The 24,140-nt window shown below is 37.7% G+C and overlaps 1 protein-coding gene across 1 annotated transcript in view; it reads left to right on the top strand.

Annotated features, from left to right (window-relative positions):
* The first annotated feature begins 4,652 nt into the window (after window positions 1–4,652).
* MNS1 (meiosis specific nuclear structural 1) overlaps window positions 4,653–24,140 on the top strand; it is a 52,149-nt gene continuing 32,661 nt past the window's right edge. Inside the window, exons 1-2 of the mRNA XM_049613673.1 lie at window positions 4,653–4,760; window positions 5,752–5,973. Of these exons, the coding sequence (XP_049469630.1) occupies window positions 4,758–4,760; window positions 5,752–5,973 (225 nt within the window). The 5' untranslated portion in view covers window positions 4,653–4,757. The remainder of the gene's footprint in view (window positions 4,761–5,751; window positions 5,974–24,140) is intronic.

Below are 24,140 nucleotides of genomic sequence, written 5' to 3'. Positions count from 1 at the left end.
GTGGCTGTACCAATTTGCATTTGTACCAATAGTGTACGAAGGTTCCTTTTCCTTCACATCCTCAACAATACTTGTTATTTCTTGTGTTTTTGATTTTAGACATTCTGACAGGTATAAAATGATATCTCATTGTGGTTTTGATTTTTATTTCCCTGATGATTAGTGATAAAACAAAACAAATGAACAAAGAAAAAAAAATCAGACTCTTAAATACAGAGAACAAACTGGTGGTTGCCAGAGGGGAACCGGCCAGAGAGGGGTGGGGGGCTGGGTGAACTAGATAAAGGGGATTAAGAGTACTCTTATCTTGATGAGTATTGAGAAATGTATACAATTTTTGGCTCACTATATTCTACAGCTGAAACTAGTATAACATTACATGTTAATTATACTTAAATTTAAAAAAAGATGGAGATTATTCGATTGAATAAGAAAATAATGCTCAATGATATGCTATCTGTAGGAAAGTCATTTTAAATATAAATATGCAGATACATTAGATAGAAAATTAGAAAAGTAAAAACATAGAGAAATACATGCCATGTAAACATTAGTTATAAGAAAGCTGGGGTGGCTACATTAATGGCAACAAGACTTCAGAAAAAGAGTATTACTGGGGTGCCTAGGTGGCTCAGTCAGGTAAGTGTCTGACTCATGATTTTGGCTCAGGTCACAATCTCAAAGTTCATGAGTTCGAGCCCTGCATCAGGCCCTGTGCTGGCAGCATGGAGCCTGCTTGTGATATTCTTTCTCTCTCTCTCTCTCTCAAAATAAATAAATGTTAAAAAAATTTTAAAAAGAACAAAGAATAATTACCAGGGGAAAATAAGGGTGTTTGAAATGTTAATGTCAAAATGTTAATGTATATACCTTAATCCTAAAGATATACACACTTAACAATAATACTTTAAAAGACATGCAGCAAAAGGATAAGCAAATCCACAATTATACTTGATGACCTCAACACTTCTCACAGTAATTGATAAAATAGAAATACTGTAAGGACATGGAATTTCCTTGGCATTGGATGAAAGCCATTCTCAACCAACTTGACCTTTGCGATGTTTATAGAATACCTCACCCAAAGTACCTGAATACATATTCTTTTCAAGGACACATGAAACAGTCACCAAAATAGACCATATTCTGCTGAATAAAATAAATCTCTACAACTCAAAAGATTTGAAGTCATACAGGTACATTTTTTTACCATAATGGAATCAACTAGAAATCAATAACAAAAAGATGCCGGGGCGCCTGGGTGGCGCAGTCGGTTAAGCGTCCGACTTCAGCCAGGTCACGATCTCGCGGTCCGTGAGTTCGAGCCCCGCGTCAGGCTCTGGGCTGATGGCTCGGAGCCTGGAGCCTGTTTCCGATTCTGTGTCTCCCTCTCTCTCTGCCCCTCCCCCGTTCATGCTCTGTCTCTCTCTGTCCCAAAAATAAATAAAAAATGTTGAAAAAAAAATTAAAAAAAAAAATAACAAAAAGATGCCTGGAAATGGCTAACAAAGCATGTTTAAATAATTCATAAGTCAAAGAAAAAGTCTTTGATATTTTGAACTGAATGAATGAGAAATCACCATATATCAAAATCTGTGGGAAGCAGCTAAAGCAAGGCTTAGAGAGAAATTTATATTATATATTTATATTTGAAAAGAAGAATGGTGTTAAAGATTTAAACTTCCACCTTATGAAACTATAAAGAGAAAAGCAAATTAAACCCAAAGCAAGCTGGGAAGAAAATAATGATGGTAAGAGCAGCAAACAATTAAAATGGAAAAAAAAATATATATACATATATATGTGTATATATATATATATATAGAGAGAGAGAGAGAGAGAGAAATTAATAAAGCCAAAAGTTTGCTCTTTGAAAATATAAGTAAATTTGATAAAACTTTAAATGATGAAGAGCAATATTTCTTCAAAGTTATTTCTGGGTAGAGCTTTTTCCTATGTGTATAACAGTACCATAATTTCAATCATTTGTTAATTTAACAAATATTTATTTATCACCTCTTATGTGCCAGGCACTAATCATTGTTCAAAACAAAACAAAAATTCCTGCTGACAGCCCAACCAACGAAATTTTAATTAGAGGCTACTTTATGAGAAGCTATACATAAGCTGTGCTTTTTGTAGAATTCTTGTGGAAGTTCTAGACAAACAAAATTGAATGTTTTCAAAATGTTTTGCACTGTACACATGTGGCCAATTCGACTTTTGTGGTAACTGGGTTTATATGATCTCCCAAAAAATAGAAACCTTGACAATTACCATCCCCTCAACACACACACACACACACACACACACACACACACACGCACATGCCCTTTTCTATTGTAGAAAACAATTTGATTCTAAGGTGAGGTCTACAAGCCCAATAGGATTATCTATTCCTTGCATTTCAGTTTGGGAAGTTTCTACTGACATATCTTCAGGCTCAATGATCCTCTCCACGGTGTTGTCCAGTCTACAATAAGCTTGTCAAAGGCATTCCTCATTTGTTACAGTGTTTCTTATTTCTAAAATTTTCTTTGGATTCTTTGAGTTTCCATTTATCTGATTACATCACCCATCTATTCTTGTATGTTGTCAATATTTTCCATCAGCTCCTTTAGCATATTAATCATAGTTATATTACTGTTTAATAATCTCCCAATCTGTTCTGTTTCTCCCAATCTGGTTGAGTCTAGTTCTGATGCTTACTTTGCCTTTCAAACTGACTGTTTCCTTGCCTTTAGCCTTGTTGTTTTTTGTTGAAACTGGCTGTGCTATATTGGGTAACAGGAATTGAGGTAAATAGCGCTTAATGTGAGTTTTTTATTACATGGCTAGGAGTTGGGCTGTGCTTCATGTTTGCTGTAGCTGTTTGTTCTAGAGGTTTCAAATACCTCTAGTATTTTTGTTTCTGTCTCCTGTTGTCTTTGGATTTCCCTAAGAATTCCTTGTTAGTATGTGATTTTGCAGTGCTTTCATCTGTACTCAATGTTAAGTGTGGGAAGAATTCCATAATTTTATATTTAAGCCTCTTTAAACCTCTTTGGGTTGTGACCTTCACAAGTGTTTCTTAGCTTCCTCCTCTCTACTTAGGAGAGACTGGCAGGCTGGAGGAAGCTATAGTCAGAGAACTGTCCTTGCCTTGGGTGGGATATAGCTTTGGTACAATCTTTTCTTCTGGGAAGTAGGCCTTTATTAAGGAGAAGGCTCTAGATATATTTGATAATAATTATTAATCTTATCTGCTTCCTGGAGCCACAAGATATCTTTCTTGGTTTTTCATGGTGAGAACTTGCTGGAGTTCGTCAAAGCAAAACCCATGCAAGTGTTGGGGCTACCAAGACTGCAAACCCCGGGTAGTTTAACTCACGCCAGTCTGTGCTCAGTTTCCAACAATTAATCAAAATTAGTATTCAAGTATTCCTTGTTTATGGCTTCAGAGGCTCCTGCTCTAGATAAGTAGGTTTTGGCTGTTACCCCCTGGACTCACCTCTCCAGATTTCAGGGTTGTAGGTTGCCCTGTGACCTCAGTTCTTTGATGAGTCCAAGAAAAATCATTAGTTTTTAGTTTGTTGAAATTTTTCTGATAGTAAGGACAAGTGATAACTTCCAAGCTTTTACATTTTGGAGCTAGAACTGGAAGTCCTTTTGGTTATTAATCTTTAAGTACAATATTGCTGCACATGATGGGCTTCAAATTAGCTAGCACAAACTAAGTCGAGTTCCCACACTACGTTTAATTTTTTTTTTTTTTTTGTATTAGTTTTGAGAGAGATAGAGAGGGAGAGAGTGAGAGGGAGAGCGCAAGTAGGGGAGGGGCAGAGTGGGAGGGAGACACGGAATCTGAAGCAGGCTCCAGGCTCTGAGCTATCAGCTCATACTCACAAACCCCAAGATCATGACCTGAGCTTAAGTCAGATGCCTAACCCACTGAGTCACGCAGTCGCCTCATTTTTTTTTAGGGACTTCTCTGTCATCTCTATAATCTTTGACTAATTTTTCTGACCCATTCTTGTTCTTAAATTCTTCCATTTAAAATGGACTGTAGTGTGTAACTGCCAGTAAAATAAACCTGATCACATCCTGCCATCATCTGTATGCTGGCTCATCGATACCTGGACCAGGTATTCCACAGCGGAGAAGCTCTGTGTGGCCCATGCATTTTATTACCACAGTTTACCAACAGCGTCTGCGGGGTGTGAGGTGAAGGGCGCTGGAAGGACATGCCACCCGCAGTGCCTCACCGTTACCCAGCTAGGGAGACGGTGGCCGTGCCTCCCACTGCTAAAGGTGAAGGCAGTCATCAACTCAGGCAGAACGGGCTTTGAGGGCACAGTATGTTCTATGCGTGGAAAGTGACTTTGGCCCCATGGAATAGGAGTTTGCGTATTTCTGTGTAAAGTTTCCACAGCTTCCCCTTGGCTCCCAAACCCACCCAAATCACACAATTTAGCCGCTTGAGGGAAATCGTGAGCGCCCTAAAAGACTACAAAGAGCTCGCGCCTGGATACAGAATCTGAACTTCCCGCCTGTTAATTAGAGCTGGAGAAGTAGCCCCTCTGCCAGCCTTCCAAGAAGCTCAATGCCCATTGGCTCTTCCTGCGTCCAATGAGAAACTGCGCCCTGCGCCGGTAGGTGGGACCCTCTTTGGCGGCAGTTGCCAGGAAACCGCATCAACATCAGAGAGCTGAGCCTCTGCTTTGGAAGCGGGAGGTGGTGGCCGCTGGAGCACGAGAGGGGGATTTTCATCTGCCAAGATGGTAAGCCGGTTGGGGGTCTGGAAACTACTTGTTTATCTATTGGTTTAATTGTAGTTTAGAGCCAGCTTGCACCTAAAAAGGATTTGAAGTGCCTAATCTGAGAATTAAAGTGGGAAACTCGTACAATTTGCTTTCAGAGGCCTCCTGTGCTATTGTTTAAGCAACGAACACGGTGGCTTCCAGCCTTTTCTCAAATTTCTGGCTGTTATTAGATCTGCCCAGTAAATATCTTTTTTCTCATATTGTGGAAATTTGGGAAAAGATTAAGAACGTTGAACGAATAACTGGGGGAGGAAAACTACAGGAGAGAGTGAATGAATTAAGTAGCAGCGGCCCGACCTGTTAAATCTATATTAGGAAAACCTGACCAGTTTCTCAACGGAACTTGATGGCCAAGGGGTAAGGGAGAGGGGGTGGAATGGGGAAGGAGGAATTCCCTGTATTGCGCTAAAAGCTAGTTCTACAGAGCTTGACTACGGGTCTTTGAATCTTAGTACTGCGGCATATTTAAGCTGAGGAATCCTGGGTAAAGTTGCTTTTACTTTTTATTCTTCATCTATAAAATGGGGAGTAATAAAAGTTTACTGATATATCAATATATTAGCTACCACGCTTACTTTTTTTTATTTCTCTGAATTTAGGAAGGGGGCCAAAGGTCCTTTGTTTTTATTAGTGTTCCCTATTTTTGTAATGGGAGCTTACATCAGTATACTTTTAAAGTTTATTTATTTATTTATTTTGAGAGCGAGGGAGCACAAGTGGGGGAGGGGCAGAAAGAAAGGGAGAGAGAGAACCCCAAGCAGGCTCCACGCTCAGCCGGGCTCAATTCCTTAGCGGGGCTCAATCCCAGGACTGGGAGATAATGACCTGAGCGGAAATCAAGAGTGGTGCATAACCCTCTGAGCCACCCAGGCACTCAACAGCAGTATTCTTTTAAAAATTAGATTTTGGAATATCAAAGTATGCATACTTTTCTTTTTTTTCATTATAGGCTTCTAAAAGGAGAGCTATGAACTTCAGTGAAAGACATCAGAAATTAGTAGATGTAAACTACTGCAAGAAATTGCATGTCCAATCACTAAGAAAGATACAGAATCAAGTCAGGGACCAAATGGTGCAGAACGAAAATGATGACCGTGTGGAGCGCAGGAGATTCCTCAGATTATTACAGAATGAACAATTTGAGTTGGATATGGAAGAGGCCATTCAAAAGGTACATTTTACTATTCATTCTTACATCATTTTTTTCCCTTCATTTTCTCCTTGGAAATGATAAAAATCAACTGCTGATACTGCAATTGAATAGATAACAGCATCAGATAAAGTATGCCTCATTGTATGTCAGTCCAGTGTAGTGGTAAAGAACTGGGTTTTTGGAGTTAGACTGTTATGTCTTTAAATCCTAGTATTGCTGTATATAAGCTGTTGAACCATGATTTTACTTGCTGCCTCATCTATAAAACAGGAATTATAATAGTACCCACTTTGTAGGATTGTTTTAATAGTTAATGATTTAATACATGCAAAGCACTTGGAAAAGTACCTGGAACAGAGTAAGACACAGGTTTTCTCGTTTTTTTCATAAACATGAAATCCATAATTACTGAGTTTTGCTCATATAAGTAAAATTCAGTTGCATTCCATAAAATTCAAAAGAAAAAATTTCAGATTACCTTTTTTGAATTTACTGATATTAAACATGTTCATTGTTCAGTGGTAGAAAATGAACATGTATGTATTAGATTTGAATTTACTTGTATTTTTGATTTTTGAAATACTGACTTGAATTCAGGTACAGTACATATATATAACTCCTAAAATATGGAGATAATTTTTCAATGGAAACTTCTAAATATTTTACAGGGTGAAGGTGGTAAAAAAGGGAAACCAATAAGAAACAAGTTCTCATAAATGTGAAAAAGGTGTTCTGATATTTCACTCTTTTTTGAGTTCCTGCTTTATGTTCAACATTTTGCAGGATATTGTGGGGAATGGCAAAAGCAACTTTTAAAAATGATATCCATCCCTCTGAATTTCAATTTCATAAAGCTTAGACATGATTTTCAACTCTGAGCAATAAGATCCTAGGGATTAGATTTTTTTTCCTATTTTTATTCTTATTTTTTTCTTTAATTTTAAAGAAAATCCTAGATATCAGATGCATCTTACAAAATACAGATATTTTCTAACATAGTAGCAGAACAATGCCATTATCTCACGTAATAGAATTAACAGTAAATTCTAGGTATCATTTAATGCCATCCCATAATCAAGTTTTGGGGATTATGTCAAAGTCTGCTTTTACAGTTGGTTTGTTTTAATCAGGATCCGAACAAGGTTCATATAGTATATTTGGTTGTTATGTCTGTTAGGTACCTCTAATCTAAAATAGTCTCTCCCTCATCCTTTATTTATTTAAAAAGAAATTTTTCTTTAACGTTTATTTATTTTTGAGAGACAGAGAGAGACAGAACATGAGTGGAGGAGAGACAGAGAGAGGGAGACACAGAATCCAAAGCAGGCTCCAGGTTCTGAGCTGTCAGCACAGAGCCCGATGCGGGGCTCGAACCCATGAACTGTGAGATCATGACCTGAGCCAAAGTTGGATGCTTAACCGACTGAGCCACCCAGGCCTCTCTGGGTCTCTGGCTTTCTACTCTCAGATCTTAGGAATCACTTGAGCTGATTCATTATCCTATTTGTTCTTTTCCTCTGGTGAATACAAGACTCATCTTGTAAATTTCTGGCTTCACACCCGGAATCAGCCATTGTACCAAAGAGCACTGTTATCATCTAGTGGAAATAATATTTAGAGACAATTTTTGAGATAAATTTAGATATATAAGAGTTGCAAAAAATAGTAAAGAGAATTCCTGTATACCCTTTACTGATTTCTCTTTAAGTTAACATCTTAAATAATCATGGAACAATTATCAAAATGAAGAAATTAGCCTTGGTACAATATGTTAACTATAGTATTTATTCAGATCACATGAGTTTTTTCCATTAACATGTTTTCTGTTTCAGGAATACAAACTGCATTTAGTTGTTATGTTTCCTTAATCTCCTCCAATCTGTAACAGTTTTTCACTTTTCCTGTCTTTCATGACCTTGACAATTTTAAAGACTACTGTTCATTTATTATATTAGTTTTCTGTTGCTATGTAACAAATTACCACAAATTTAGTGGCTAAAAACATCTGTTGATTACCTCACGGTTAGAAATCCAAACATGGTTTATAGCTGGATTGACTGCTTGGTCTCACAAAGCTGAAATCCAGGTGTTGTCTGGAATATATTGTCATCTGAATCTTGGGGTCCTCTTCTAAGCTCATTTAAGTTGGAAGAGTGCATGTTCTCATAGTTCGAAGACTAATGCTCATATCTCTCAGAGATTGCTGACATTCCCTGCCACTTGATCCTTTCCACAACATAGCAGTCTGTTTCCCTGATATCCACAGAACAGTGGCTTCAACTGCTCTTTGTCATTTTGAGGCTCACCTGATTAGGTCAGGCCTACCCAAGAGAATCTCCCTTCTGATTAGCACAGTGGTTATTCTAGCCTTTCTCCTTTCCTTATTCATAATTGCTTTCTCCAACAAAAAGAAACCTGGTTCTCATTATCTATAGTATATTTACTTATTCTTTCAACCCTAGTATACAAATAAAGTAGTCTCAGAATTGTTAACCTGCACCCCTGTGAACAACACATTTACTTACTACAGTACAGATTTGGATATAAATATTTTTTGTCCTTAGCCTTATAATATCTAGTCAGACGCTGTTTCCTAAAATTACTTATGTCTATTTCTACTGCATTTATGTGATTGTCTTTTTAAAAATTTTATTGAGGTATAATTGACATACATTATGATATTAGTTTCGGGTGCACAACATAGCAATTTGACCTTTGTATACATTGTGAAATGATGACCTCAATAAGTCTAGTTACTATCTATTTACCATACAAAGTTAATACGCTATTATTGACTATATTCCCCATCCTGTATGTAAATCCCCATTACTTATTTTATAACTGGAAGTTTGTACTTCTTGATCCTCTTCACTCATTTCACACCTCCACTCCTTCTCCCCTCTCGTCTGGCAACCACCAATTGGTTCTCTATATCTATGAATTTGGGTTTTGTTTTGTTTATTTGTTTTGTTTTTGAGATTCCACATATAAGTGAAATCAAAGATAGTGGTCTTTCTCTGACTTATTTCAGTTAGTGTAATACCCTCAAGGTCCATCCAAATTGTCACAAATGGCAAGATTATCTTTATGGCTGAGCAACATTCTATTGTACTTACATACCACATTTTCTCTATCCACTCATCCATTGATGGACATAGGTTATTTCCATATCTTGATTATTATAAATAATGCTACATTTATATATCTTTTCAAATTAGTGCTTTTGTTTTCTTTGGTTGATACCCAGAAGTGAAACTGCTGGATCATGTGATTTTTTAAAAATTTTTGAGAGCTTCCATACTGTTTTCCATTGTGGCTGCACCAATTTATATTCTCACCACCACTGCATGAGGATTCCCTTTTGTCCACACACCAACACTTATTTCTTTCTGCTAATAGCCATTCTGACAGGTGTAAGGTAATAATCACATTATAGTTTTGATTTGCATTTCTCTGATGATGAGTGATGTTAAATATCTTTTCCTGTGCTGGTGGGCATCTGTATGTCATTTTTAAAAAGAGTCTATTTAGGTCCTCTGCTTATTCTTTAATCAGACTGTTTATATTTTGTTTGTTTTTGGGTTTTATGACTTTATATATCTTGGATATTAACCCCATATAGGATATATGATTTGCAAATACTTCTGTCATTCAGTAGGTTGTCTTTTCATTTTGTTGATGGTTTCCTTTGCTGTGCAGAAGCTTTTTAGTTTGTGGTAGTCTCATTTGATTTTGCTTTTTTATTGCAGTTACCTCTGGAATCAGCTTTAAAAAAAAAACATTGTTAAGATTAATGTCAGGGAGCTTACTGCCTATGTTTTCCTTTCAGACTTTTATGGTTTCAGGTCTTAGCATTCAAATTTCTGATCCATTTTGAGTTAATTTTTGTATATGTTGTATGATAGTGGTCCAGTTTCATTTTTTTGCATGTTGCTATCCAGTTTTCCCAGCAGCACTTGAAGAGTTTCAACACCACTTTTCCCCGTTGTATATTCTTGCCTCCTTTGTTCTAAATTAATTGACATATATGTGTGGGTTTTCCTGGGCTGTCTGTCCTGTTATATTGATCTATGTGTCTGTTTTTATTTAAAAATTTTTTTAATGTTTATTTATTTTTGAGAGAGAGACAGAGCATGAATGGGGGAGGGTCAGAGACAGAGGGAGACACAGAATCTGAAGCAGGCTCCAGGCTCTGAGCTGTCAGCACAGAGATGGACGCGGGGCTCGAACTCATGAACAGTGAGATCATGACCTGACCAGAAGTCAGACACTCAACCGACTGAGTCACCCAGGAGTCCCTCTATGTGTCTGTTTTTAATGCCAATACTATACTGATTTGATTACTATAGCTTTGTGATAATAGTTTGAAATTTGGGAGCATTACACTTCTGACTTTGTTCTTTTTCAAGATTGCTTTGGTTATCTTAATTCTTTTGTGCTTTTATATGAATTTTAGAATTATTTGTTCAAATTCTGTGAAAATGGTGTTGATATTTTGGTAGGAATTACATTGACTCTGTAGATTGCTTTGAAAAGTACAGACATTTTATACCACTACTCCATGAGCACAGAATATCTTTCCATTTATTTGTGTTTTCTTCAGTTTCTTTCATGAGTATCTTATAGTTTTCAGTATATAGTCACCTTGGTTAAATTTAGTCCTAGGTATTTTGTACTCTTTGATGCAGTTGTAAATGGGATTGTTTTCTGATTTTTCTTTCTGATCTTTTGGTATTGATGTGTAGAAATTCAACAGGTTTTTATGTATTTTTTGTGTCTTATCACTACTGAATTGATTTATTTTAATAGTTTTTTGGTGTAGTCTTTAGTATTGTGTTATTTGCAAATAGTGACAAGTTTGCCTCTTCCTTTCCAATTTGGATGTCTTTTATTTCTTTTTCTTGCCTAATTACTATGGCTAGGACTTCCAGTGCTATGTTGTATAAAAGTGGGGATGGAGTGAGCATTCTTGTCTTGTTCCTGATCTTAGAGCTTGTCACCAATGAGTATGAAACTAACTGTGGGTTTGTCATAAGGGTATTAATTATGTTGAGGCACATTCTCTCCATAATCTGCTTTTCCTGAATCAAAATGATCAATGATTTTTATCTTTCATTTTGTTAATGTGTATAATAGTGATTGATTTGGGGTGTTGAATCATCCTTGCATCCCTGGAATGTCACATTAATCATGGTGTATGGTCCTTTTAATATGTTGTTGAATTTGGTTTGCTTAATACCTTGTTGAGGAATGTTGCATTTATGTTCATCAAGAATATTAGCTTGTAATTTTATTTTTGTATGGCATCCTTGTCTGGTTTTGGTATTAGGATAATGATGGCCTCATGACATGCAGTGAGAGTGTTCCCTTCTCTTCAGTTTTTTGAGAGTTTGAGAAGGGGAAATATTAATTCTTTGAATGTTTGATAGAGTTAACCAGTAAAGCCACATAGTCCTGGACTTTTGTTTTTTGGGACGTTTTATTGATTCAGTCTCCTTACTAGTAATCTCCCTACTAGTATGTTGATTTTATTCTTGATTCAAGAATTCTTCTTGATTCAGTCTTGGAAGATCGTGTGTTAGGAATTTATCCACTTCTTCTAGTTTGTCTAATTTTTGGCATATAATTGTTCATATTACTCTCTTATGATCCTTTGCATTTCTTTAGTATTAGTTGTAACTCCTTTTTCACTTCTCATTTTTATGTATTTGAGCCCTCTCTCTTTTTTCCTTGGTAAGTCTAGTGTCGCGACTGGCGCGACAAACACCGAGGTCAGGGTCCTGAGGGTAGGGGAATGCAAGAAAAAAGAGAGAGAAGAGAAAGTTTGGGAACAGGAGGGTCCCCTGGGCTGATGGCCCAAGTGACGGCTTTATTGTTGCTGTACACAATCTTTTATATCCAGACTCTTATGGGTCAGTCCATTCTAAGAATAAACAGGTTTCACATAATCGCTGCCAACCAAAACATTTAGTTCTGTGTTTCTTGTGCATTTTCTAGACGGGTCACAACAAGACCTTCTTGATAAGATTGCTAGCAAAACACAATTCCCATGTTTGTTTCTATCTGACTCGGGGTAGAAAAAGGGAGGTAGCATTACTGCCAACACCTGCAGACCACAGGCTTCAGGAATTAACTTTCTCAGCCTTGACAAGGCTTTGGTATGCCCTTGAAAGTGGGGAAATGGGAGGGGGAACCACCGGGTTGGCTAAGTCAACAGGGAACATTGCTCGACCGGGTCTCAGCCTGGCACCGGGGCCCGGCCCCCCACAGTCTAGCTGAAAGTTTGTCAATTTTATTTATATTTTCTTTTTTAAGTTTATTTTTGAGAGAGAGATAGAATGAATGGGGATGGGGGCAGAGAGAGAGGGAAAGAGAGAATCCCAAGCAGGCTCTGCACTGTCAGCATGGAGCCCAATCTGGGCCTCGAACTCACAAACCGTGAGATCATGACCTGAGCTAAAACCAGTAGTTGAATGCTTAACTGACTGAGCCACCCAGGCACCCCATTTTTATTTATATTTTCAAAGAAGTAGTTCATAGTTTCATTGATGTTTCCTATTGTCTTTTTTTGTCCATATTTCATTTATTTCCACTCTGATCTTTATTATTTTCCTCCTACCAACCTTAGGCTTCATTTATTCTTACTATAGTTCCCTTTGGTGCAAAGTTAGACTGTTTAATTGAGGGTTTTGTTGTTTCTTCAGAAAGATCTGTACTGCTGTGTACCTCCCTCTTAGAACTGCTTTTGCTGCATTTTGATGTTATTTTCCTGTTTTCATTTGTCTCCAAATTTTTAAAATTTTATTCTTTAATTAAAATTTTTTCTCAGTGTTTATTTTTATTTTTGAGAGAGAGAGACAGACAGAGCATGAGTGGGAGGAAGGGTAGAGAGGGAGAGGGAGACACAGAATCCGAAACAGGCCTAGGCTCTGAGCTGTTAGCACAGAGTCTGACAAAGAGCTTGAACTTGGAAATGGTGAGATCATGACCTAAGCCAAAGTCTGATTCTTAAATGACTGAGCTACCCAGGTGCCCCTGTCTGTAGATTTTTTAAACATTTCTTCTAGGTATTTATTTCTTCGATGCTCTTGTGGTTGCTTTGTAGCATGCTGGTTAATTCTCACATTTTTGTTGTTTTCTTCTTGATAATTGGTAATTCCATATCATTATGGTTGGAAAAGGTGCTTGATATAATATCAATTTTGAATTTATTTAGATTTTCTTTTTTATGTGGCCTAACATTGATCTGGTCTGGAGAATGTTTTATATGCACTTGAGAAGCATGTGTATTCTGCTATTTTTGTACTGAATGTTCTGTATATATCTATTAAGTCCACCTGGTTTAAGGTGTTGTTTAAGGCTGATGTTTCCTTATTGATTTTCTTATTTCTGTCAGATGATATAAGTAGGGTGTTAAAATCCCCTACCATTATTGTATTGTTGATTTCCCCTTTTTGGTGTGTTAATATTTGCTTTATATATTTTGATGCTTCTATATTAGATACATATATATTTGTAAATTTTATATTTTCTTGCTTGATTGACCTCTTTATCATGAAATGCCCTTCCTTGTCTTTTATTACAGTGTTGGTTTTAAAGCTTATTTTGTCTGATATGAGTATAGCTATACCAGCTTTCTTTTCATTTCCATGGAATATTGTTTCCATTCCTTCACTTACAGCTTGTGTGTATCCCTACTTCTGAAGTAACTCTCTTGCAGGCAATATATAGATGAGTCTTGTTTGTTTTTTGTTTGTTTGTTTATAATCCATTTGGCCAGCTGTCTTTTGAGTGGAACATTTGGTCCATTTATATTTAAAATATTACTGTTAGATCTGTACTTATTGCCATTTGGTTAATTGTTTTCTGGCTGTTTTTGTAGTTCCTCTCTGTTCCATTTTCTTTCTCTCTTTCCTTGTGTTTCATTGTCTTTCTTTAGTGTTGTGTTTAGTTTTTTTATTTACTTATTTACTGTAAGGTTTTGCTTTGTGGTTACTGTGAGATAATTTATGTATACAACATATATAACATCCTATCAACCTTTTAGGTTGATATCGACTTGAACTTACTCCAAAATAGTACACTTTTACCATCTCCCCCATTTTATGTTTTTGATGTCACATTTTATCTCCTATTTTATGTATCACTTAATTATTGTAGTTTTCTTTTACTGTTTTTGTCTTTTAACCTTCATACTAACTTTATGAGTTAACTTATATACTACCTTCACTACATATTAAATCTTACAGAGAGATTTTTACTTTCAAATGTTTTCTGGTTGTTAATTAGTGCCATTTCTTTTCGACTTAAAAGATCCCTTTAACATTTCTTGAAAAACCAGTTTAGTGGTGATGAACTCCTTTAGCTTTTGCTTATCTGAAAAACTATCTCTCCTTCAATTCTGAGTGATAAACTTACTGGGTAGAGTGTTCTTGGTTGGAAGTTTTTTCCTTTTAGCACTTTGAATATGTCATGCCACTCCCTTCTGGCCTGCACAGCTTGGGCTGAGCAATCTGCTGATAGCCTTGTGGGGTTTTCTTTGCAACAAGTTGCTTGTACTGCTTTTAGATTTTCTTTTTTTTTTTTAATTTCTAAAAATTTTTTTAAAATTTATTTTTGAGAGAGAGAGAGACAGACAGAGTGCAAGCAGGGGAGGGACAGAGAGAGAGGGAGACACAGAATCCAAAGCAGGCTTCAGGCTCTGAGCTGTCAGCACAAAGCCCGATGCAGGGCTCAAACTCATGAACTGCAAGATCATGACCTGAGCCAAAGTTGGACACTTAACCAACTGAGCCACCTAGGGCACCCTAAGATTTTCTCTTTAATTTTTGACATATTAATAATAATGTGTGTTGGCATGGATCTCTTTGGGTTTATTTTACTTGGAACTCTCTGGGTTTCTGGATCTGGGTGTCTGTTTCCTTCCTTAGGTGAGGGAAGTTTTCAGCCATTATTTCTTCAAATAAGTTTTCTGCCTCTTTCCTTTCTCATCTCCTTTGGTATCCCTATAATGCAGATATTATTTCACTTGATTTTGTCCCATAGATCTCTTAATTTATCATCTTTTTTTTAAGAATTCCTTTTTCTTTTTGCTGCTCTGTCTGGGTGATTTCCAGTGCTTTGTTTTCCAGTTCTGTGATCCATTCTTCTGTTCTATCCAATCTGCTGTATAACCCTCTTCGTGTATTTTTCAGTTCAGTTATTATATTCTTCAGCTCTGATTTCGGTTTCATACTTTCTTATATCTTATATCTCTTTGTTGAAGTTCTCACTGTGTTCATTCATTCTTCTCCTAAGCTTGGTGAGCATCTTTATGCCTATTACTTTGAATTCTTTATCTGGTAAATTACTTATCTCTGGAGCAGTAAGGTCTTTTTCTGATGTTTTGTCTTATTCTCTCATTTGGAACATACTTCTCTGTATCCTCATTTTGTTTGGCTGTGTTTGTTTCCCTCTGTTAGGCAAAACAAGTACTTCTTTCAGTCTTGAAGAAGTGGCTTTGTGTAGATGATGAAACTTCTCATTCACCATTGATTAGTTCTTGGTTGTCTCTTGAACATTTGTGATCGTCTGTGAACAGCCTGATTTTTATTCTTGATATGTCTGTATTGTTGATGGTATGCCAAGACCTGTCTGTGTTCCAGGGAGAGGAATCTTATTCAGCACCTAGTTTCAGGCTGAATGGAAGCCAGACCCTCAGGCAGCAGCTTTTAATATATGCAAATATATGCAGTCCTGTGGGGCTACAATTGTAAACTCTGTTGGCCTCCAGATCTAGAGATGGAGGTGTTCCCTGGGCAACAGTTGTAAAAACAGGGCTGCAGATGAGTATATAAGCTCCTTTCTGGGAGGTCTTGTTGAGCTGCAGTGAGGCCAACAGGATGGGCAAGAATAATGTCTCCCTACTTATGTTCCCTGGGAGTGCCTTTGTAGCTACTGTTTGTGTGGGAAACCTGAAGACTCTTTCTTAGGCTGAAGCTCCAGGATAAATAGGCCTTTTTCAAGGAAGACTGGGCGTGCAGTGCCCTGGGGGGTTGGCCTGCCAAGAACTGTCTTCTGATGGTAAGAGTCCCTTGGAGCTCAGGACTTTCAGCCCTCTTGGCCACCAAGGCCAAGTGAACAAAGGGCATTCCCTGTGTAGTTTGCACACACCTGCTCCGAAAGGTGCGCTCACCAGGTTCAGAAAGGCAGGGGGGAAATGTCTTGACTGCATGTGACTGAAGGCTTCTGTGATACTGTGGGAGAGTGCCCTGTCTCTGTGCCTGTATGGCCCCAGGTTGGTGGCAGGAGAATGTCACAACTGCTCCCACTTGCCAGTCCAAGCAGGGTATGGGGGATTGCTATGACCGCTCCCACTGCCCAGCTGCAGGTAAGCAGCAGGATGTCACTGAGGCCACCTGTCCCACCAGCCCCAGGGAGGCAGTGAGAGGGTGCAGCATCCAGTGTGCTACCCTGGCAGGTTAGGTAGAGAGCACACAAAAGGAGTTAGCCTTGCCTTTGTCTCTGGCAGAGTCCCAACTGTCCCTTACTTCTGCAGCAGATTCCCCCAGATCAGCAAATGAATTCCCTTCAAATTGGTGCTTTTGTGCTTGATCCTGGGATGAGTGAGACTGTAGGTGAGCCTTTAAAATGAGAATCTCAGTTTCCTATAGTACTTTGGGTCCCTTGGATGTCAGCCCTGTTGGTTTTCTAAGCCAGACATTTTTGGTGCAGCTCTGAAGTGTTGGAGTGCCTAATGTGGGGCACCAACCCCTCACTCATCTGGCAGAGGTGCTGGACTGGTGAGATCCCTCTCTGTTGTGTCTCCCTGCCTATTGGATGTAGGGTTTTTTGGCAAGACAGTGTCTCTACCCCTCTCAATGTGGTCCTTTTATCCTTTGTTGTAGAGAAGCAGTTCATCTAGTTTTCAGATCCTTTTCAGAGAGAAATTGTTAGAAGGTACAGGAGAGACATGAAGTATCCCCCAAACTGAGAAGGCACTTGGAGACCGGAAAATGAAGTAGGCCACTCCATACAGTTTACACAGTGTTTTACTTCAGGTAACTTACTGACAGGGGGATTGGGTGGAAGACTGACTATTCACAGCAACTGTATAGTTATTCTCCGCCAAATCCAGACCTTAGTCCACAAACCTTATAGAGCAAAGGGACTCATAGAAGGGCACCATACTGAGATCAGAGGGTTCACACACACCGCAGAGAGCTTGAATGTGTCTAATTGACAGCTAACTTTTAATTAGATCTTACAGCCTCACCTGTGCATCAGGAAGGGGAAAGACTATTATTTCTAAAAGATTAATGGGAGACCAAAACAACCTTCTCCCTATTTTGGTCTTGGTGGGCATTTCTAAGGTATGATTATTCATTTCCATGGAATGGCTACATGGAACCTGTAGCCCCAAGAAAGGTCATTGAGCAACCATGAACAAGATGGAGGGCTAAAGATGGAGTCGGTATTGTCAGCATTCCTACACAAATGATCTACATGTAGCTGTAGATTTTGTGTGTCCATGGGAGGAGATGAGTTCAGGATCTTCCTATGCTGCCATCTTGGACCCCCTGATTTTTAATACAGTTAATTTGACATAGTCTGCATTCCATTATTCCCCCCACATGTGGTCGATTTCTTTAAAAAATTTTTTTATGTTGAAATAGTTACAAATTCTTGGGAAATTGCAAAAATCATATGGAGAGGTCCATTGGGCACCATACAGAAGATTCCCCCGGTGGTTACATCTTGCATAACTGCAATATAATATCAAACTCTAGAAAATGATATTGGTACAATATGCATATATACCCATATGTCATTTTTTTCAAATGTGTAGTAGATTTACACAGCCACCACCTAATTCAAGATACAGAACTGTTGTATCACCACCAAGACCTTATTCATGCTACCCCATTATAGTCATATATTTTCTTCACCACCACTGCCCTCCCCTCCCCACCACCCCGCTGCTGCCACCGACTATGCCTGGCAACCATTGATTTGTTCTCCATCTCTGTAATTTTGTTTTTTCAGGAATGTTATATAAATGTAATTGTGTGTGATTCCATATATATGTAGAGTTATATGTGACCTTTAGAGTAGATTTTTTCACTCAGTGTAATGCTTTTGAGAGTCATCCAAGTTGTTGAATTTGTCAATAGTTAATTCTTTTTTATTATTGAGTAGTAGTGCATGGCATGGATTTACTGGTTGATTTCTTTTTAAATTTGCATATTATAAAATTAATTCTCTCTGATGTATATGTAGTTCTATGGATTTTGACAAATGGATAGATTTCTATCTCTACCCTCCCAGTGTCATTCAAACACTTCTATCATCCCCAAAGTCCCCTCATGCTGCCCCTTTGTAGTCAGCCACTCACCCTTCTCCCCAAATCCCTGGAAACCACTGATTTCTTTTATGTCCTGTTAGGTTCACCTTTTCCACAATGTCATAAAAATAACTGGAATTAGGCAATATGTTACCTTTTGGGTCTGACTTCTTTCACTTAGCAAAACAAATGTAAGATTCCATATTGTTGTATGAATTGTTCCTTTTATTGCTGAATGGTATTGTTGTATTCTAGTATATGGATGTACCACAGTTGTTCATTTGCATGTTGAAAAAAATCTGAATTGTTTCCAGTTTATGGCAACTGTGAATAAAACTACTATAAACGTTTGATTACAAACTTTTATATGAACATAAATTTTCATTTCTCTTAGATAGATATCTGAGAGTAGGATGGTTGTGTCATATAGTAGGTGTGTGTTTCACTTGATAAGAAATTGCCAAACCATTTTGCAGAGTTGCTGCATTTTTTTGCATTTCCTCGGGTGGTGTATGAGAATTCCAGTTGTTTTGTGTCATCACCAGTACTTGCAGTTGCTTTTTGTTAATTGAAATTATTATTTAGATAATTGTGGATTCATATGCAGTTGTAAGAAATAATACAGAGAGACCCAATATACCTTGCACCTAATGTCTCCTAATGGTACATCTTGCAAAACTGTAGTACAATATCACAGGCAAAATAACAGCAATGATACAATCCACCAATCTTGTTCAGATTTCCCTACTTTTACTTGTGCTCCTGTCTGTGCACTGGTGTGTGTGTGTGTGTGTGTGTGTGTGTGTGTGTATTTGGTTCCCTACAGTTTATCACACGTGTAGGTTTGTATGTCCAGCACCACAGTCATGATCCAGGGGAGCTCCATGACCACAAGGGTCGCTCATTTTGTCCTTTCATAAACATAACCATCTCTTTCTTGTACACCATACCTCATGCCTGACTCTGGCAACCACTAATATGTTCTCCATTTCTATAATTTTGTCATTTCAAGAATGTTACCTATACAACTCAACAATAAAAAGACAAATAAACTCTTTAATGGACAAAGGACATCAATAGCCATTTCTCCAAAGAAGATACACAAATGAATAATAAGCACATAAAAGATGTTCAACATAATGTCATTAGGGAGATGCAAATCAAAATCGCAGTTAGGTATCCCTTCAGAGCCATGAAAATTGCTCTAATTCTTTTTAAAAAGGATAGTAAGTATCGGAAACGATGTAGAGAACTTCGAACCCTTGTACATTGCTTTTGGAAATGTAAAATGTTGTAGTGGCTGTGGGAGACAGTTGGACAGTTCCTCAAAAAAGTTAAATGCAAATGCTGTATCACTTAGCAATTCTTCTACTAAACCCGAGACAATTGAAAACATGTTCACACAAAAACTTGTACATGAATATTGAAAGCAATATTATTCATGATAGCCAAAAGGTGGTTGTTGGAAACAACCCAAGTGCCCATCCACTGATGACTAGATAAAATGTGTTCTATCTATACAGTGGGATATTATACAGACATAAAAGGGAATGAAGTACTGATACATGCTGCAACATGGATGAACCTTGAAAGCATTACACCAAATGATAGAAGCCGAGCACAAAAAGGCCACTTATTCTGTGATTCCATTTAAATGAAGTATCTAGAATAGGCAAGAACATAGAGATAGAAAGCAGATTAGTGGTTCTCAGAAACTAGTGGGTATGTGGAATGGTGAGTGACTGCTAACAGGTATGGGTGTTTTTTTGTTTTTTGTTTTTGTTTTTTTTTTTGGAGGCGATGAAACTGTTCTGTAATGTTGAAACTTACATCTACACGAAAGCCTGCATGTGGATGTTTATAGCAGTTTTAATTGCCAAAACTTGTAAGCTACTAAGATGTCCTTCAGTAGATGAATGGATCGTTGATCCAGACAATAGAATATTAGTGCTAAAAGAAGTGAACTATCAAGCCATGAAAAGACATGGAGAAACTTTAAATGTGTATTACTAAGTGAAAGAATCCAACCTGTAAAGGCTTCATACTGCATGATTCCAACTATCTACCAGTTCTGTATGATAACTGTAATGGTAGATAAATATCATTACATATTTCTCAAAACCACAGAATGTACAACACCAAGAGTTAACCCTAATATAAACTGTGGACTTTGGGTGATTGTGTCATTGCAGATTAACTGATTGTAACAAACGTACCACGCTGGTGGGGTGTTGATAGTGAGGTGGGGCGGTGCATATGTGTGGGCTTTGGGTATATGGGAACTCTCTTATTTCTGCTCAGTTTTGTTGTGAACACAAAGCTGCTTCAAAAAAAAATATCCACTTAAAAAAAAGTTCTGAAACCAGATAATGATGTTTGTTGCACAACACTGTGAATATACTAAAAAAACACTGAACAGGGGCGCCTGGGTGGCTCAGTCAGTTGAGCGACTGACTTTGGCTCAGGTCATGATCTCGCGGTCCGTGAGTTCGAGCCCCACGTCGGGCTCTGTGCTGACAGCTCAGAGCCTGGAGCCTGTTTCGGATTCTGTGTCTCCCTCTCTCTGACCCTCCCCCGTTCATGCTCTGTCTCTCTCTGTCTCAAAAATAAATGAACGTTAAAAAAAATTTTTTTTAAAACACTGAATTGGGAATTGTGAAAGGTGAATTTTATAATATGTGAATTAAAGCGCAATTGTAAAATAAGGAACGTGTTTCAAGAACATTATATAAATGGGCCCAAACAGTATATTGGGATTGGATTTTTTCACTCAGCTTAATTGCTAGAAATTCATCCAAGTTGTTGCTAGTGTCACTATTTCGTTCCCTTTTGTTGTCGAGCAGTCCTCCATGGTAGGATGTACCACAGTTTATCTCACTATTCACCTGGTAGCATTTGTCTGTTTATTTCCATTATTGGCTATTTTGAATAAATCTGTAAACATTTGGATACAGGTTTTTATTTATTTTTATTTTTTAATTATTTTTTAATATATAATTTATTGTCAAACTTGTTTCATACAACACCCAGTGTTCATCCCAACAGGTGCCCTCCTCAATGCCCATCTGTCACTTTCCCCTCTCCCCCACCCCCATCAACGCTCAGTTTGTTGTCAGTATTTAAGAGTCTCTTATGGTTTGGCTCCCTCCCTCTCTAACTTTTTTTTTTCCTTCCCCTCCCCCCTGGTCTTCTGTTAAGTTTCTCAGGATCCACATATGAGCGAAAATATATGGCATCTGTCTTTCTGTGCCTGACTTATTTCCCATAGCATAATACTCTCCAGTTCCATCCACGTTGCTACCAATGGCCAGATTTCATTCTTTCTCATGGCCAAGTAGTATTCCATTGTATATATAAACCACATCTTCTTGTGCAATTTTGATTGGGATTGCATTGAATGTGTAGATAGCTTTGGGTAGTATTGACATTTTGACAATATTTATTCTTCCAATCCATGAGCAGGGAATGTCTTTCCATTTCTTTATATCTTCTTCAATTACCTGCATAAGCTTTCTATAGTTTTCAGCATACAGATCTTTTACATCTTTGGTTAGATTTATTCCTAGGTATTTTATGCTTCTTGGTGCAATTGTGAATGGGATCAGTTTCTTCATTTGTCTTTCTGTTGCTTCATTGTTAGTGTATAAGAATGCAACTGATTTCTGCACATTGATTTTGTATCCTGCCACCTTGCTGAATTCATGTATCAGTTCTAGCAGACTTTTGGTGGAGTCTATCGGATTTTCCATGTATAATATCATGTCATCTGCAAAAAGCGAAAGCTTGACTTCATCTTTGCCAATTTTGATGCCTTTGATTTCCTTTTGTTGTCTGATTGCTGATGCTAGAACTTCCAGCACTATATTAAACAACAGCGGTGACAGTGGGCATCCCTGTCGTGTTCCTGATCTCAGGGAAAAAGCTCTCAGTTTTTCCCCGTTGAGGATGATGTTAGCTGTGGGCTTTTCATAAATGGCCTTTATGATCTTTAAGTATGTTCCTTCTATCCCGACTTTCTCAAGGGTTTTTATTAAGAAAGGGTGCTGGATTTTGTCAAAGGCCTTTTCTGCATCGATTGACAGGATCATATGGTTCTTCTCTTTTTTTTTGTTAATGTGATGTATCACGTTGATTGATTTGCGAATGTTGAACCAGCCCTGCATCCCAGGAATGAATCCCACTTGATCATGGTGAATAATTCTTTTTATATGCTGTTGAATTCGATTTGCTAGTATCTTATTGAGAATTTTTGCATCCATATTCATCAGGGATATTGGCCTGTAGTTCTCTTTTTTTACTGGGTCTCTGTCTGGTTTAGGAATCAAAGAAATACTGGCTTCATAGAATGAGTCTGGAAGTTTTCCTTCCCTTTCTATTTCTTGGAATAGCTTGAGAAGGATAGGTATTATCTCTGCTTTAAATGTCTGGTAGAACTCCCCTGGGAAGCCATCTGGTCCTGGACTCTTATTTGTTGGGAGATTTTTGATAACCGATTCAATTTCTTCGCTGGTTATGGGTCTGTTTAAGCTTTCTATTTCCTCCTGATTGAGTTTTGGAAGAGTGTGGGTGTTTAGAAATTTGTCCATTTCTTCCAGGTTGTCCAATTTGCTGGCATATAATTTTTCATAGTATTCCCTGATAATTGTTTGTATCTCTGAGGGATTGGTTGTAATCATTCCATTTTCATTCATGATTTTATCTATTTGGGTCATCTCCCTTTTCTTTTTGAGAAGCCTGGCTAGAGGTTTGTCAATTTTGTTTATTTTTTCAAAAAACCAACTCTTGGTTTCATTGATCTGCTCTACAGTTTTTTTAGATTCTATATTGTTTATTTCTGCTCTGATCTTTATTATTTCTCTTCTTCTGCTGGGTTTAGGCTGCCTTTGCTGTTCTGCTTCTATTTCCTTTAGGTGTGCTGTTAGATTTTGTATTTGGGATTTTTCTTGTTTCTTGAGATAGGCCTGGATTGCAATGTATTTTCCTCTCAGGACTGCCTTCGCTGCATCCCAAAGCGTTTGGATTGTTGTATTTTCATTTTCGTTTGTTTCCATATATATTTTAATTTCTTCTCTAATTGCCTGGTTGACCCACTCATTTGTTAGTAGGGTGTTCTTTAACCTCCATGCTTTTGGAGGTTTTCCAGACTTTTTCCTGTGGTTGATTTCAAGCTTCATAGCATTGTGGTCTGAAAGTATGCATGGTATAATTTCAATTCTTGTAAACTTATGAAGGGCTGTTTTGTGACCCAGTATATGATCTATCTTGGAGAATGTTCCATGTGCACTCGAGAAGAAAGTATATTCTGTTGCTTTGGGATGCAGAGTTCTAAATATATCTGTCAAGTCCATCTGATCCAATGTATCATTCAGGGCCCTTGTTTCTTTATTGACTGTGTGTCTAGATGATCTATCCATTTCTGTAAGTGGGGTGTTAAAGTCCCCTGCAATGACCACATTCTTATCAATAAGGTTGCTTATGTTTATGAGTAATTGTTTTATATATCTGGGGGCTCGGGTATTTGGCGCATAGACATTTATAATAGTTAGCTCTTCCTGGTGGATAGACCCTGTGATTATTATATAATGCCCTTCTTCATCTCTTGTTACAGCCTTTAATTTAAAGTCTAGTTTGTCTGATATAAGTATGGCTACTCCAGCTTTCTTCTGGCTTCCAGGAGCATGATAAATAGTTCTCCATCCCCTCACTCTCAATCTAAAGGTGTCCTCCGATCTAAAATGAGTCTCTTGTAGACAGCAAATAGATGGGTCTTGTTTTTTTATCCATTCTGATACCCTATGTCTTTTAGTTGGCGCATTTAATCCATTTACATTCAGTGTTATTATAGAAAGATATGGGTTTAGAG

This window comes from Panthera uncia (genome assembly GCF_023721935.1).
Source record: "Panthera uncia isolate 11264 chromosome B3 unlocalized genomic scaffold, Puncia_PCG_1.0 HiC_scaffold_1, whole genome shotgun sequence".
NCBI lineage: Eukaryota > Metazoa > Chordata > Mammalia > Carnivora > Felidae > Panthera > Panthera uncia.
Note: the sequence above shows the minus strand (reverse complement) of the source record. Positions and strands in the feature narration are given on the sequence as shown.